Source organism: Pholcus phalangioides, unplaced genomic scaffold, assembly GCF_987345545.1.
Source record: "Pholcus phalangioides strain wild (caught in Gottingen) unplaced genomic scaffold, Ppha-v1.0 ptg000018l_1, whole genome shotgun sequence".
NCBI lineage: Eukaryota > Metazoa > Arthropoda > Arachnida > Araneae > Pholcidae > Pholcus > Pholcus phalangioides.
Window position 1 is genome coordinate 3,840,924 of NW_028301611.1, and position 15,213 is coordinate 3,856,136.

A 15,213-nucleotide genomic window follows, 5' to 3' on the forward strand; every position below is an offset into this window, starting at 1 on the left:
GGATGGGAAATTTTCATTAGAATTAAAAATTCACGGTTTGAAAAAAAAAAAATTTTCTCTCGAAGACGTAAATCCACGAAATGCGTATTTTTACTAGAAATGACGTGATAACGGGGGAAATTTTGCAATTTTCTGAGTTCTACGTAATTTTGTCCCGTAAAATACAGATTACATGGTCATACGATTTCCAGATACAGTTCTGTTTTGAAAGATAGCAACATATAAGGTCATCTTGGCGACTTGTTTCGAAGATGGAAAAGTATAATTTCTTGCTAAATATGATAAACTAAGTTCTATGAAAAACTAATGAAACCACATTAGTACGTTTATACTGACGTTACTCCCTCATCAGCCAATCATATCACTGAGCCGTTTTGGGTTTTAACGGCTCGTACCGTGAATTCGAACATCCAGTTCAGTTCTTCAGCTTCACTCAGAAAGAACTACATTGAATCCCTCATCAGGCTTTCCATCGCGAAACCCCGATAATAGGGGTTAGTTTAACTTTAAGGGGTGTCACGACCCCTTGACGCAAATTGAGTCAGTTTCCGTTTTCAAAAAAAATGGAAAAGTCGGCACTGGAAGCCACGGAGGAAAAAAATATCAGGAGGTGACACGACCAGCGCGTCCGTTGAGAAAGCATGGGGAATCTGGGTTGCCAGATGAAGCCAGTGATTGCTCTATTAAAGGGACCAAGTAAGCCCAAACAAACCGTGGCTTCCCATGCTTTCCTATGAGAAACATCCCCGTTTTTAAAAAAGCATTTAAAATTTTTCTTTTCACTTCAGGAACTCAATTTTTTTTTCTCAAATTCTGTGGATATATTTATACAATTGAACGAGAGCTTTTACAATTTTAGTAGTTATTTGTTTTCGAATATTAATTTCAACAACATGGAACCTTTTGCAAAAATAACCAAAAAATTTGCCCATATCTTGTGCTCCAAAATTCCTTCTCGGCATTTTAATTTTAACAAAATTCTGCCAAAGCATGTAATACCTCAGTGCTGAGAGAGACACAATGTTTAAATACACTTGAACAAGCGGTGTTTGAAAAAATCTCTTTTTTTTTTTTTTGCGAAAAACATTATATATGCAAAACATTAGCATATATAATGCCTTTCAGCTGTTCATATTAAAATATTGTAGAAATACTTCCAGTCCAGGTAGAACAACACAGACAATTTTAGATTTCAAATTCAATTCGAAACTGTTTTTTGTCAAATTTTCGTTCACATGCCACTTTAAAAGCGAAGTAATGGGTACAAAATGAAGAGAGGGAAAAAAAACAACCCAAGTGATTATTTTCATAAATACTATAGACCAGAGAGATGACTTATCGCGGCTCGTAAAAGAAGTTTTTATTTTTAATATTTTTTTCTCAGTATTAACATCTACATAGCGGAAGGTTGACATATATTTCAATCATACGTATTCAAGAATATGAGAGTGGAACGGAAGAAGGGTGGTGAAATTTGTACAGTCTACAGGCAGCAAAATCATAAATACAGTGGTTGAGGACGCTCGAGCACTTCCAGTACTTTGAGGCACGGGGGCGGCAAAAAGCTGTTTGCCCCGGGTGGCAAAAATCCTAGCTACGGCCCTGTCAGAAGGTGCTCGAGCACCTCAGGATTGATTCAGAAATCAAAATTCCTCACGTAAAGCTTACGACGAGCGCCCACGGGCCTCAAACACTTTCGAAATGTCCCGGATCTATGATAATGATGAACGAAACAAAAAGGCAAAATAAACAGTTAAAAGAAAAAATTATGAAAATTACATTTTATTGGAGCTTCATATTATTTTAATTAATCATATTCCCATAGACATTAATGTGATACATCGAATTTTTAAAATAAATTGAAGGCACTGAACTAAAAACGTATGACGAGTTGAGAGTGAAAAATGATCTTCCCCTTTCAAAAATAAATTAAAAATATAAAAACCCCTTATACAAGGATAAAGTTTTATCTTCCCCCTTTATTGGATCATGTAGATTACCTGAAGATGCATTAAACAGTCATGGTGCTTAAATTTATTTAGTTATTAATATTTTAAGAGAATTCGATCCGGCAAAACACATGTTAAGTATAGGGAAAAGAGCGGTTTGTTTGGGCTTACTTGTCAGCCCATAGGGTTTCCACAACGGCTTCAATTTTCGTGCCTGATGTCACCTTCTTGTATTCTTTCCTCCATGTTTAGTTCGGAAGAATATATTTTTTGGGAACCCTCTTTCCTTCACCCTGGACACTTATTTATACATTAAATATCTTTTACACAAATATTTTGTGTCTATGATAATTTGATTGAGGCACTGCTCATCCAGTCCCGGCGCGTATCAATTAAGACACCACTGGCAGAGCTTGACTTTGATCCGGTGGGGTGGGGACCATGAGCAAAGAAGAAATTGGGGACCCTGCGAATGATGTCATGGAGCTAACGAGAAAGAGAGCCCCGTGATATCAGAAGTGACATCATTCGCAGTGACAAAATTCGTTCTGTTCGTTTTAGCCAGTAAAAATATGTTAAATAAACCAATGTTTTTGCATTGTGTTAGGGCTTCGTTTCCCAGTGTTATTCCTGAAGCATTTGTAACTGGTCTGCTGGTGAGAAACAAGTACAATATATGATTTCGTTCTTTCATTTCTAGTAGAATTTCCTTTGGTTGTGGTATCTTGCTTGCTAGCTAGCTGGCTGGCAGTGTGGAATTAGCTTTTCTTATATAATTTCTGAAAAAAAAGAATAGCCCCTTCCCCTATCTCTCTTGAACGTAAAATGAAAATTTCAAGAAAAAAAAACTGGATCTACGAAAGAGTGAAACTTGTGAAGAAATTAAATATGCCGAGTTACTTTTGCGGACGGTTGCAAAAAATAATAATAATAAAAATAAATCTGTAAATATAAACAGAATTGTTCGCAGAAAATCTTACAAATTTGTTTTTAATTTTCTTCTTTTTTTGTCATTTATAAAATAATCCTAAGAATCCTGAAGAGAGAGAAATTAAAGTGAAGGGGACACTTAATCCACACATTGGATTAAATTTATCAAAAATATATAATCTCATTGACCTTTTCTTTGCTTTCTTCATATTCAGATAACTTTTAAGAATAATGCGAAAGTTAAATAAAAATTACGGGAGAATCACGGGGCTAAATAAAATCTATGCTGTGATTCCGTCTCTCGAAAGTCGTATAAACAGGGTTTATACAGGGCCGTCATTTCAACTTTTGCCGGGGGGGGGGGGCGGCAAAGCACATGTACTCAATCTATGTATATATTTGTATATATATGTACCATTTTTAGTGTATTATTTTCAAAAGCCGCCCCTCCCCTAAATGACGGGCCTGGGTTTATACGACTCTCTCTCTCCACTGCATTTCTTTGTTTCTTCGATCCCCTCTGTTCGGATCTGGAGACCACCCAATGTCCAAATTTGAAGGGTCTTGTGCTACTACACTGATGTTTATCTATCTATACTACTACTTTCTACTCCCAGGCAGGGCCGTCTTAAGAGAGTATCATGGGCTCCCAGGCCAAGTGGTTTTTTGGAGGCCCTACCTGGTGAATCATAGAAAATTTCAATCTGATCTCATTTTTGTGAGGTGCCCGGGTGGGCCCATGCGTTAAGATGGCATTGCTCCCAGGGTTATATAACTAAATCATTTTCACATTAATGAGCATCAAAGAAAAAAAAATCAACCAATGGTCATATCCCTCCCCCGGCCATCCTCCATCTGTAATGGAGGATGGCCGAGGTTCTTCCTCGGACTTTTTATGAGAGCAAAAGACCTATTCCAGAGAAGTCAGTCCCTGGAAAACTTAATCTTTTCAGTTGAACTTTCCTTTTCCTTCTTGAAAAAAAAAAGACCAGTCATAAAAAATCGGTCTCGCAAATGGCGAAATCTTTTGTGTGAGTTATTTTTCTTTGACGCCCTTCATATTGGTAGGGTTTAAAGTTGAAGTTGCCTCAGGAAAACAAGAAAAGGGCTTTGCTCCACCAGTGGTCATTTTTTATCTTCACTGGTGGGGCAAATAGAAAGGCTAGTGGGGCAAAATCCTCACCGGTTAACATGTAAAATAAAGGCTTGACAGTTTGCATTACAAAGTAGTTGGATACATAGGCCTATTATAGGTTTGGTGATTCTCTGATGCTACCTAATAACATTTCATTGTCTTCTGTATTTTTAGGGGTATGCAGAGAGGCATCAACAATGTATACAATACTCAGCAAAGAGCTAGAAATGAAAGTGCTTCATTTTTCAAAAACAATTACAGTGGTATTGAACAGTGAAATGTTAACAAATCCATTTGTAAAAGGGATGGCAATGCAGTAAAACCATCTGGTTCACCTTGACTTATTTACATCGGAGCTTATGATTTACATATTTTGCATTGTGCTTTTGAAAGTTGTTTCCAAGGAGCCGTCATTCTTAAAAATCATACATGCCTTCATAATTTGCTGTGCATTGTAGAAGAGAGTTGACAGATTGGACTGTGGAAGACTCCAAAATTTTTTTTAATTTATATTGTGAGGAAAACAGAAAAGAATTATCTATGATTTCTAGTGCACTGTTTTGGCAAAAAATTGTTTTTGTAACTAAGTCATTTCTGTCATTTTGTTTTGACTTGAGTCAATCTTATAGGATACTGAAATAGTGCTATGAAAACACAAAAATTCTAGAATTTTTTTTTATTGTACTATGATTATGTTGTCTGGGTGGGTACCCTCTCCCATCCTACTTTTCCTATTTTTTGAGTGGAAGCCCTGCAATCAGAAAAATACCTCCTTTATCTCTAAAAACATAAATTGTATTCCAGAAGTGAATTTTTTTTAAAACTAAAATTGAGGTTTCATTTTCTGGAGGCTTGAATTTGAGACTTTTGATGAATGCATATGGTGCTATTGCTGATGATTGTTGCTTGGATTAACGGACATCAGTCCTATCTCTAGAGAATCCACAGCATCACAAAATCGGCACATTTTTTCAATTGGGCTCCCCTAAACAAAGACAATTTTTTTGAGTATCTGCTGGTGCTCACATTTGAGGAAACATATGACAGCGCATTTCACAATTGGCATGATTCAGAACCGCCATGAATATTGCAAATTCTTCCTAATCAAGCCAAACTTGGGATAAGAATGACAGAAGACCAAGAGGAAAAAGTTAAAGGATCGTGGTCAAAGCCAGCTCCTTGCTAACGTATGCGATAAATATCATTTTTCTGCTTATATTATTTTTCTGCATTATGTATCGTTAATTTCGGACAACCTCTATACTTCAAAAATTGAATGTAGCTGTAGTAACTGTCCACAATATTATTTGATTGTATTTCATGTTAAGAAGTAAAACATGCTTCAATTTCCTGTAATAGAGTTGTACCTTCATATGAGCCAGTTTTTCCTAAAGGGGACAATATTGTCCCTTGATTGGGAGGTTAATATAAGCTGCACTTAGAGCATTGGAGTTTCTGGGATGACTTAAGGTCTGTTTACACCTATCAAGGCCAAGTAATTTAATAGTTAACTCAATATATATATTTATTTATTTTAAATGTCAAAAATACTTCAAAATGTATGCAGACCTTAAGGGCTGTTTGTGTGGGTTCAGTTGTCAAGATTAATAAGGAGTTACTTAAGCGAAAAAATGAACTGGATTCTGTGTTCATGCTATGATGTTATCTGATGAGCATTCTTGCTACTTGATGATTACTTATACAAGACAGAAGACCACAACAGATTTTAGCACTCCACGACTAAATCACTAGATGTTTGTAAACAGGCCTTCATTCAGAAAGGAGAAGATGGTATTATCACCATAGAAAAAATTTACTGTGCGTTATGCTGTAAGTGTCACAGAGGACGGCGTTTCCTTCACTGAAAAATATATACAGTAGATCCTGCTTATAACATTTTTCAAAAAGTCGTCATGAAAAAAAACGTAAGCGGGAAAACAGATTAAATAGGGAGAATCTTAATAAGAATTACTTAGAGTTGAGACCACAAAAAGAAGTCTTACAAAGCGAGAAAATGTTATAAGCAGGATCGACTATGACATTGGAAAGGACTGTACAGCAGACAGCCTCCCCCAGCTCAGTTGATATCTCATAAGGACAATAGTCCCCGAGAGAGAATAGATATTGATCTATTATTCATACAAATGACTGGATACCAAGGGGAGTATGACATCATTCTATATTTCTACCAAAACAGTGAATCCCAACATCAGGAAAACTAGTCCTCTTGGGAAATTTTCCAAAGAAATTTCTTTTTTTATTTATCACATGGACGGCTCGTTTTGAAAAAGCAACTCAAAATTCTATATTTTGAGATACATATCTGCATTTTAAAAGATTTGCTTTGTATGGAACCGAATGGGAGTATGATCAGATTTAACTGCAGTATGGAGTTTTTGCTGTTTTGCAATATGTAGAGGTATTTTCCACCATTCTTATAGTATGCATAACTAAAAAATTTAATTTTCCAAGTTTCTTTTTTTCCAAACTGTGCCATCTAAATGCTTTAATTCTTAGACCTTGGCAACAAAACTTCTATTAAAGTGAAAAAAATACAATTTATTTAAAGTTTATTTTAGACAAACTTTAAAACCTCACGATTTGTACAAGAATCAAAATATCTCAAATGTTGCTCCTTGAAGCACAATAATAAACAATATAGGGTCAAAAATTCTGTTCCTAAATTCATTTGAAGTCAAATATATAAGGGTGGATCAAATGAAAACAGTAGTTATAATTTTGTTATTTTTGTATGAGTGTAGTTAAGGAAGGCAACCCTTACTGAAGAACAGACTTTCCCCACGTAGCTGCTCGGGAGCATGTGATAGGTGCTGCCACAAGGGACAGAAATCTGTGACTGATACGCGACCTAGTCGAGGTCGCGAGGTTCACATACTCTTTGGTGGAAGAAGCCGATCAGATAATCAGGTCAAACAGATGTGACCCCATAAGGGACATCAGCAAGAAGATGGGAGTGAGTTTTGGTTGTTTGTGCCATCATTATAAATTCCACTACAGGAAAGGGAGTGCACAAAAAAAATGCTTGTGTGCCAATCCTCTAATGACAATGCATGTTGTCTACACACCGCCTTTGTTCACAGATGCGATTTGCAAACTTGGAACTCCTGATGCCAATAAAAAATGATATAACAGCATGTTGCTCTTTACTCGCAGATGTTCCCCAATAGGGGATGCCTTCACTCTACACAAAATATATTGCCACTCTCATATAAAAAATAAAATTATAACCACATTTTCATTTGATCCACTCTTATATAATTTTTATGGTTGATGACAACACTTGAATATGAGTGTCGTGCAGTTTCTTTGAAAAGCTTTTCCACATGTATTATTACTGAATGTCATAAATTTCCACATTAATTCAACGGCAACGATAACAATTTTTTCAAACTCATTATATGGATATACATTTTTGCAGCAAGTACCAAAATGTTTTGTTACATTTAAGTCTCACTAGCTCAAAAGATAAGAAATGCCTCAAACATAGTTTTCAAATGCAGGAGTTCATAGAAAACAAACTGTACATAATCGATGCTCTATACAAATTTTAACATCACAGCACCTAGAAATCGCAATTCCTCCTTGCATCTTTCAATTGTGGCGGGCGAGCTACTTTACTTTGTGAAGATATAACATAGACTTCGTCTGTAATGTTGAGAGTATTATTGTTACCATGACTCGTCCAAAGGCCATCATTTCCAAACAAAAAAATTATAGCTCCTAAAAGGAAAAACAAATCAAAGTTAGAGATCTGAATGAATGCCGGAACTACCGAAATCTACACAGTTATTGCCACTAATATATATAGACTAGCAATACCTGGAACAGCCCCCGGGTTCTCTTCAAATTACTGGGAGGATTGAAAAAGTACTAAACCATTATAAAGGAATGAATATATTATACATGATACTGGCAGCGTTAAAGAAGTGGCAAACCATTTTAAAGGCATATGCACGTCTGAAACAAACACATTGCTAGGAAACCACGTTAATTAAAGTAAACATTCCAAAAGGGATTGTTGAGACCCAGGAACCATTGTTGTCCGATGCTATTGACAGACCGAAAATGAATTTATGTATATATAGAAAGCCTTTGTCAGTTTTGCATGCCATTGAACAACAGCTTCCAATACATGGCACCTTAAGAGAGAGGAGACATAATATCTGTATTAATTTTCAAGATTAAGTACATAAATTGAAAACATAGGCCTATTTCCAGTCAGGTAGGGGCTTCACAAAATCGCTTGGGCCACGGGTAGGGTTACCAGACATCCTCTTTTTTGATGCAATTTCAAGCATCCTCCTTACGTTTTAGAAAATTCACCCTTTTCCAAAATTATTTTCTTTTTTTCTGAGGGATTTTTTTTACCACTGTGAAACATATGTTGTTTCATTATTAAGAGTGTGTGTGCTTTGACCAATCACCGTCAAAATTTTCAGAACCCACGGTGCCTCTAAGCAGGACAGATGCTATTCTAACCAGGCCCAGCATGCTCCTGGATAATTTAAAAACACAATTCAAGAAACAGCTCTCGAAAACCACAACACCCATTTTAAGAATACTATTGTTTGCTCACCAACAGCTAGTGCCCCATACTGAAGTGGAGAGGAGTTCAGGATAAAGCTTAACAAAGGCTATGCAAGCTTTCTGAAATGGCAAAGTAACAAAAGGTTCTTCGCCAAAGAAAACCTCTTGCTTTGCCCAGAGAAAAGTAATAAAATTGACGGGAACAATTCATTTTAAGTGAAGGGAGGTGGATTGTTTTTTTTGTACCAGTTTTATTTTAGTCAGAGAAAACGGTATTGCAACGGTTTTTTGGTACAGTGGCACCATCTGTTGTGACAGTGACATTGACAAAAGTATGTGAACAAGCATCCTTTCTCAGATTACGGATACGGTAACCCTACCCAAGGGCGTATGATGTGCTAAAGGTGACCCCAACTGCATATGCTTGTAAAACACAGGGTGACGAAGTGCTCATATGACAGAGTATTTAATGGAAATATGTATCAACTGTTCACATACAAAGCTAAACATTTCCCTAGAAATATGAAAATTATATCACTTCATATATTAAAGCATATAGGTTCTCAACCTTTTTTTGACTAGCAGAGCCCTTTTGAGTCTATAATGCTCCGGGATTACACTATAAAAGTTTGATAAAAGTTTTCCAAAACTTGAAAAACAACCAATAAACCTATACCTGCACTTATTGATTGTATTTTTCAAGTTTTATAAGTGAACTTTTGTAAAACTTAATAGTGTAATTCCAGCCTATAACAGGGGTTCTCATACAATGCGCTGTTAATCTTTGCAGGGGATGCTGCTGCCAAAAGTTTTTCAAAGAGATTCTTTGTTAAACTGCTGTGGGGAGCTATGAATGGGCGTTGATTATGGAAAGCGGTGCTGAGAGTGGAAAAAGTTTGGGGAGCCCCTGGTCTATAATTTCAATGGCGAAGTCATAAATTATAGACAAATTGACTTTATTAATAGAAGGGTATAAATACGACACAATGCCTGTAGGCCTCTTATTTATTTACTCATCAAATTTAGCGATTCATGTTATTATCCTGGAGTGGCCATGAAGCCCTTAAGGCTCTGTAGAGAACAGGTCAAGAACCTCTGTATTAAAGTATGTACATTCCCAATACTTGAAAAACACACAAATATACTTACTCCTGCTGATTGCTGGACAGTAACAAGATCTGTTATACCACATTTTAGCAAACTTATTGATAGTCTTTGGTCGAGCATTGTCAACACTGACATCCTGCAATATCTTGACTAAACCATCTTCAACATTTCTCACAGATACACGAAGAGCTTCAGAAATGGGAAAAATAAAATGTTTTAATAGAAAGTATTTTACATGCGAAGACATTTAATGGTGGGCACATATGTCCTGGACTCCTCCCCCCCCCCAGGGCACTTTTTAACTTTTTCCAGGGGGGGGGGGGCAAACAACATGTACTCGATGTACGCATATATTTGTGTGTGTGTATATATATATATACCATTTTCAGTGTATTTTCAAAAGCCAGGGAGGCAACGACTCTCCTGACCCTGTTCCCCCCCCCCCAAATGACAGGCCTGGATCCCCCGACTTCTGAAAAGGCTCCCACAGAAACCCAACTTCACACCTACTTTTTTCTCATTTATAAGAGGCCGAATATTTTCTTGTGCATCCAGTTGGTCTCAACCAACCTTAATCCACCTCTGTTTACAGGGCACATATAGTCACACCCCCACTGTAAGAAACAATATATTCACAATATCCGAGGATGATGTCACTCTCCGCTATCCATATAAAGGTTTTTTAACAGCTAGCTGATGCGACGATATATTTTGGAAAGAGAAAATTCAACTGCTCCTGCAGAGAATCGAAACCACGTCCTTTCACTTTCTGGGTGAACGCCCTAGACCAGCATGTACGGTCCTGTTCAGTGCACACGAGCTCCAAGAAAAGATTGATATATTCATTGCCTCTGTAGTCTAGTGGTCTACGGCATTCCCCCAAAAAGTGAAAGGACGTGCGTTCGATTGCCAGCAGGGGTAGTTGAATTTTCTCTTTTTCCAAAATATATCTTCACATCAGCTAGCTTTTAAAAAACTTTGGAGGGATAGCGGAGGGTGACATCATCCTGGTGGCATTGTCAGCAATTGTGAACTTTGGCCTGAGTTAGGTTCGATCATCCATGTACGGTCCCATTCAGTGCACACGAGCTCCAAGGGAAGATTGAGATACTCTCTGTTTCTGTAGTTTAGTGGTCTTGGCCGTTCACCCGGAAAGTAAAAGGACGTGGGTTTGATTTCCCGCAGGGGCAGTTGAATTTTCCCTCTTTCTAAAATATATCTTTGTATCAGCCAGCTGTTGAAAACCTTTGAAAATTTACAATATTCAGTCTAATAAAATGTGTATAATAATATATTAGCCAACTAAGGCTTGGCAAATCAAGAGCGAAAATTGAGGCACCGACCAAATATTTTAGGAGCCAAGCATATTTCTTTTGCCTGAGGTAATAATCCCGTACACAGAAAAATTTGCAAATTGCCTTGCAACCTGGGATTTCCCAAGCTTTGGTATGGAGCAGCAGTTCCCAATCGGGGGGTGACTGGACCCTCCCAGGGATCCATGCCTCAATTGCAGAATTATGATTAAAAATAAACAAATACCATAAATTACTTAAGAAGAGAAGTTTTAATTAAATTAATGCACAAAAGCGCCACTTCAACGTTGGCAGACTGCAGTAGTGATATCGTTCGTGATTTGGCAAGAACTGTACTTATGGTGCAAATTTCAATAAGAGTATGAAACGTTGTCTTAGTTCTTTTGCAGTCCAAGTAGGAGGACTAACATAGCATAACAAGCATTACCCAGAAACGTGTGCGCGCGCACGCACACACACACACACACACTAAGTTCACAACACTGACACATTCCAACATGCAACAATTTGTTAGAAATTCTGCAGAAAAAGGTGAATGAGGTGTATGTATGGTTTAGTAGAAGTCCAAGTCAGGGCTGCAACTAGGGGGGAAGCAGGCGGGTCTCATGCAAAGGGCGCTGGACCCGAGGGGGCGCAAATTTCATTCTGAAACCTCTCTTTCAACATTACAAGGGGGTGGCAAAATGTGCGGAGAATATTCTCAGAGAACAAGAATATTCTGAGAATATTCTCGTGGATGTAAAAATTAGAGAATAATTGAGAATATTCATTTTTATTTTAAATAATTTAAATTGTTTTACTACTTTTGTATATATTGTGAAATATAAATCCCTTTTCATTGCCTGAAACATTTACAAAACAATTTTTGGCATAATCACCTAATAATGACAACTTTTAGTTCGAGAATATGACCTGGAGAATATTCTGAGAATATTCTCCAGGTCATGATGAGAGGTTTTAAAAGTTTGGTTATAAAGATTTTAGAAACCTTTAGATTAAAACCAAATTAAATTTTCAGAAATAAGTTCACAACAAAAGAAATTAAACCAAAGTTGATTGATAAAAGAAGCTATTCTTATACAATCACGTTCATTCTAAGAAGATACAGAACTGTTGTTTTATTCAATGTACATACACTTAAATATTCTGTATCACTCATATTTCTTTAAAAGTCATGCAATTCAGCCCTGTTGGTTTAATTTTCTTGCTTTGAAACTTTAATATTGTGGTCTACAAACTTCAATATTCTTATCTTCTTGATGGGAAGAGAGACGGGGACAGAGAATATTCTCTCAAAGGACTACTATTATAAATTACTAGAGAATATATTCTTACAGAAAATAATAATTATTCTCAAGTTATTTATCAAGATTATTTATTATAATAAATGTTATTACATATATTCTTGATAATACTCTCTGGAAAGATTTCGGTAACTAAAGAATATTCTCATTCTGGAAGGACTATTATTAATAACTTCAGAATAATCTTTATTATTTTCTATAAGAATATTCCCCAGTAATTTATGAAAGTAGTCCTTCTAGAGAATATTCTCAAGGATATTATACGTAACTATATTATAAATAACAGGAGAATGTTCTTATCAAGAACTTATAAGAATATTCTCTGAAAGATTATTCTCGAGAATTTTACATCTCTAGTACAAAAACATTCTTGTTGATGGATAGCTGTAGTTTAGGCTGCTATAGATGGGGTCTATGGCAGACACCAAGATTTCCAGAGTGGACCATGACTAAAAGTGTCTGAAAACTCCTGATCTAGACCAAGGCTTGACAAATCCCAGGTCACCATGGCGCCAGAGTTGTGTGTTGGTAAGATGCTCGTCTACCACCATGCAGGTTGCTGTTAAGGTCTCAGGTTTAAACCTGGGGGTGGGGGGTGGGGGAGAGAATATAGATAACATACTTTCCCTAACGAGCATGAGGCAACCACAGATAGATATCGCCTATGTTTCCAACCCAGCTCATTCATGGTAGCAAATTGCAATATAGCGATATGCAGGCCCATCATTGGGGGGGGGGGGGGGTGTCAGGGGAAGCAATGTCCCCCCTCCTGGTTTTAAAAAGTAGAATAAAAATGGGCAAACAAGATGAAATATATATATATACATATATTATTGAGTATATGTTCTTTGCCCTCCCCACCAGAAAAATGAAATGACGGGCCCGGCGATACAGCCAGAGTTGGTGTTTGATGAAGTAAGGTCACCATGGTGACTAAAAAATAATAGTATTGCCTAAAATTTTCTATTCTGCAAGCTCATTCCATGTTGGCCGACAGGTTTCACAGAAAAGTCAGAAAAAATGAAGCAATCTTCTCTTGATAGGCAGAGCTGAGCAAATCCTAGGTCGCCATGGTGACTAAAAAGTTAGTATTGGCGTGTAGTCAGTGGCGTCGGAGCCGGGGATGCTCAAACACCCATAGTAATTTGTTGCATGGATTGCAGCACCCCTAGAATTGATTCAGAAATTAAAATTTCCGATATAAAACTAAAGACGAGCACCCACAGTTTAGAAACACTTCCGACGCCCCTGCGTGTAGTTACTAAAGTGCAGGCTGAGAGCAGCACAAAATGACTGGAATGTATAGCAACATATCTGCCAACATGAAACAGGGTCACTGTGCCCTGGAAAAAGTCAAAAGCATTATTTTGGACCTTTGTCTCGGTAAAAATTTCTTTTGGCACCTAAAAAATAGTTCTGGTGCCTAGATTTTCTTGTGATTTGTCCAGCCCACCTGATAGACATTTCATTCTACAATCAAAACTGGGGAGAATTTTATAACACTATAGAGACCTACACCAGGTGGCCATGGCAGAGTGATTGAGCATGTGCTTGATCTAGCGGTTAGAGAAAGTACTAGATCTCAGTGTATGACAGAACAAATGTGTGAACTAGAAATGTAAATGAGCATCCTAGAGATAAAGTGAGTGGCCTACCTACTGAGAGAGTGCTTGAGTGACATAATGAGCAACACTGTAAGTGAGCGCACAAGGGGTGGGAAGTGACAAAGTCCATTTCGGAGCAGCAAAATTCAGGACCCGGAGCAGTTTTGGAGCAGCAAATTGGGGATTCTGAGCAGATATTTATAAATTGGAGCAGCGAAATTAACAACAATATTTTCGTTAACCCTCACCCCTTTTCAAAATAAAACAACTGCACTGTCTTTTGTTATCAAACATCTTTTCATCAGCTTGTTTTTTGTTTTTGGTGTTTTAGGCTTTTGACACCTTGTTTGAAAGAGCGGCTGTGATAAAATTTTTCGCACTAGTCTATTCAAGATGATTTTTTCTTACTGAGGGCACTATTTGCTGTCTGGAACAGCAGCACTTCAAATGAACTAAACATTTTCTAGTCTTTATAGATATAAATTTTCTATATTAAGTTTTCAATTTATTTATACTCAGAAAGAAATTGTTGCAAAATGGGAGAGAATTTCGGAAGAATCAACACGATGGTTGGCGATTCAGCACTCAATATTTGGCGAGATTGGCAACCTTACTCGTTATTTGTCAATTTAACACTCATTATTCTGCAACATTGGTGATTTAACGCTCGTGATTCAGCAAAGTTTCTAAATTAGCAATTGTAATTCGGCAGACATGCTCTTTTCACTCCCGGAATATTTTTGTCACAAAACATCGGGATTTGACACAATGAGGATTGACTACAGTAATTTCTGCTGCTTCCAGTAGCGATTTTTTTTTAAAACGGAAACTGACTAGCATTTGCGCTTTAAAGCAGAAAGACCATTGCAAACCATCCACAGTTGCATGATCACAGATATTATTGTGGTTTTGCGATGGAAAGCCTGATGATGGGCCGATAGTTTAAATACGGAGATAGTTGAAGTACAGTGGAATAAAACAATCTCTTTTCGTAAAGAATCATTTCGCGGCAAACAGGAACAACAATTTTTTGACGTCCTTTCCGAATTCCGGGCATACTGAAGCAAAATTCGCTATTTGGCACAGAAAAATACAAAAATACCTTATTGGAGCAGGATGGCGCAAGATGTTAATTTTGGCGCAGTGCGGTGCAGAGTTCCCACCCCTGTATAATGAGCAACTCACTAACTGATTTGCTCACTCACTGGCTCATTAGCACACTTAGTCGTCCTCTTGCTCACTCACTCGTTCACTTGATCATTCACTCACTCGTTCATCTATTCACTTATGTGAAACCATTGTCAGTGAACTTTCCCAGAGTTG

The 15,213-nt window shown here is 37.2% G+C and overlaps 1 protein-coding gene across 2 annotated transcripts in view; it reads right to left on the bottom strand.

Annotated features, from left to right (window-relative positions):
• Positions 1-6,567: 6,567 nt before the first annotated feature.
• LOC149071592 (pregnancy zone protein-like) overlaps positions 6,568-15,213 on the bottom strand; it is a 106,229-nt gene continuing 97,583 nt past the window's right edge. For both annotated transcript variants that reach the window (XM_089247941.1, XM_089247940.1), the window contains exons 35-36: positions 9,712-9,858; positions 6,568-7,755 (exon numbers count right to left, since the gene is read on the bottom strand). In XM_089247941.1, coding sequence (XP_089104067.1) covers positions 7,598-7,755; positions 9,712-9,858 — 305 coding nt within the window. In that variant the 3' untranslated portion in view covers positions 6,568-7,597. The remainder of the gene's footprint in view (positions 7,756-9,711; positions 9,859-15,213) is intronic.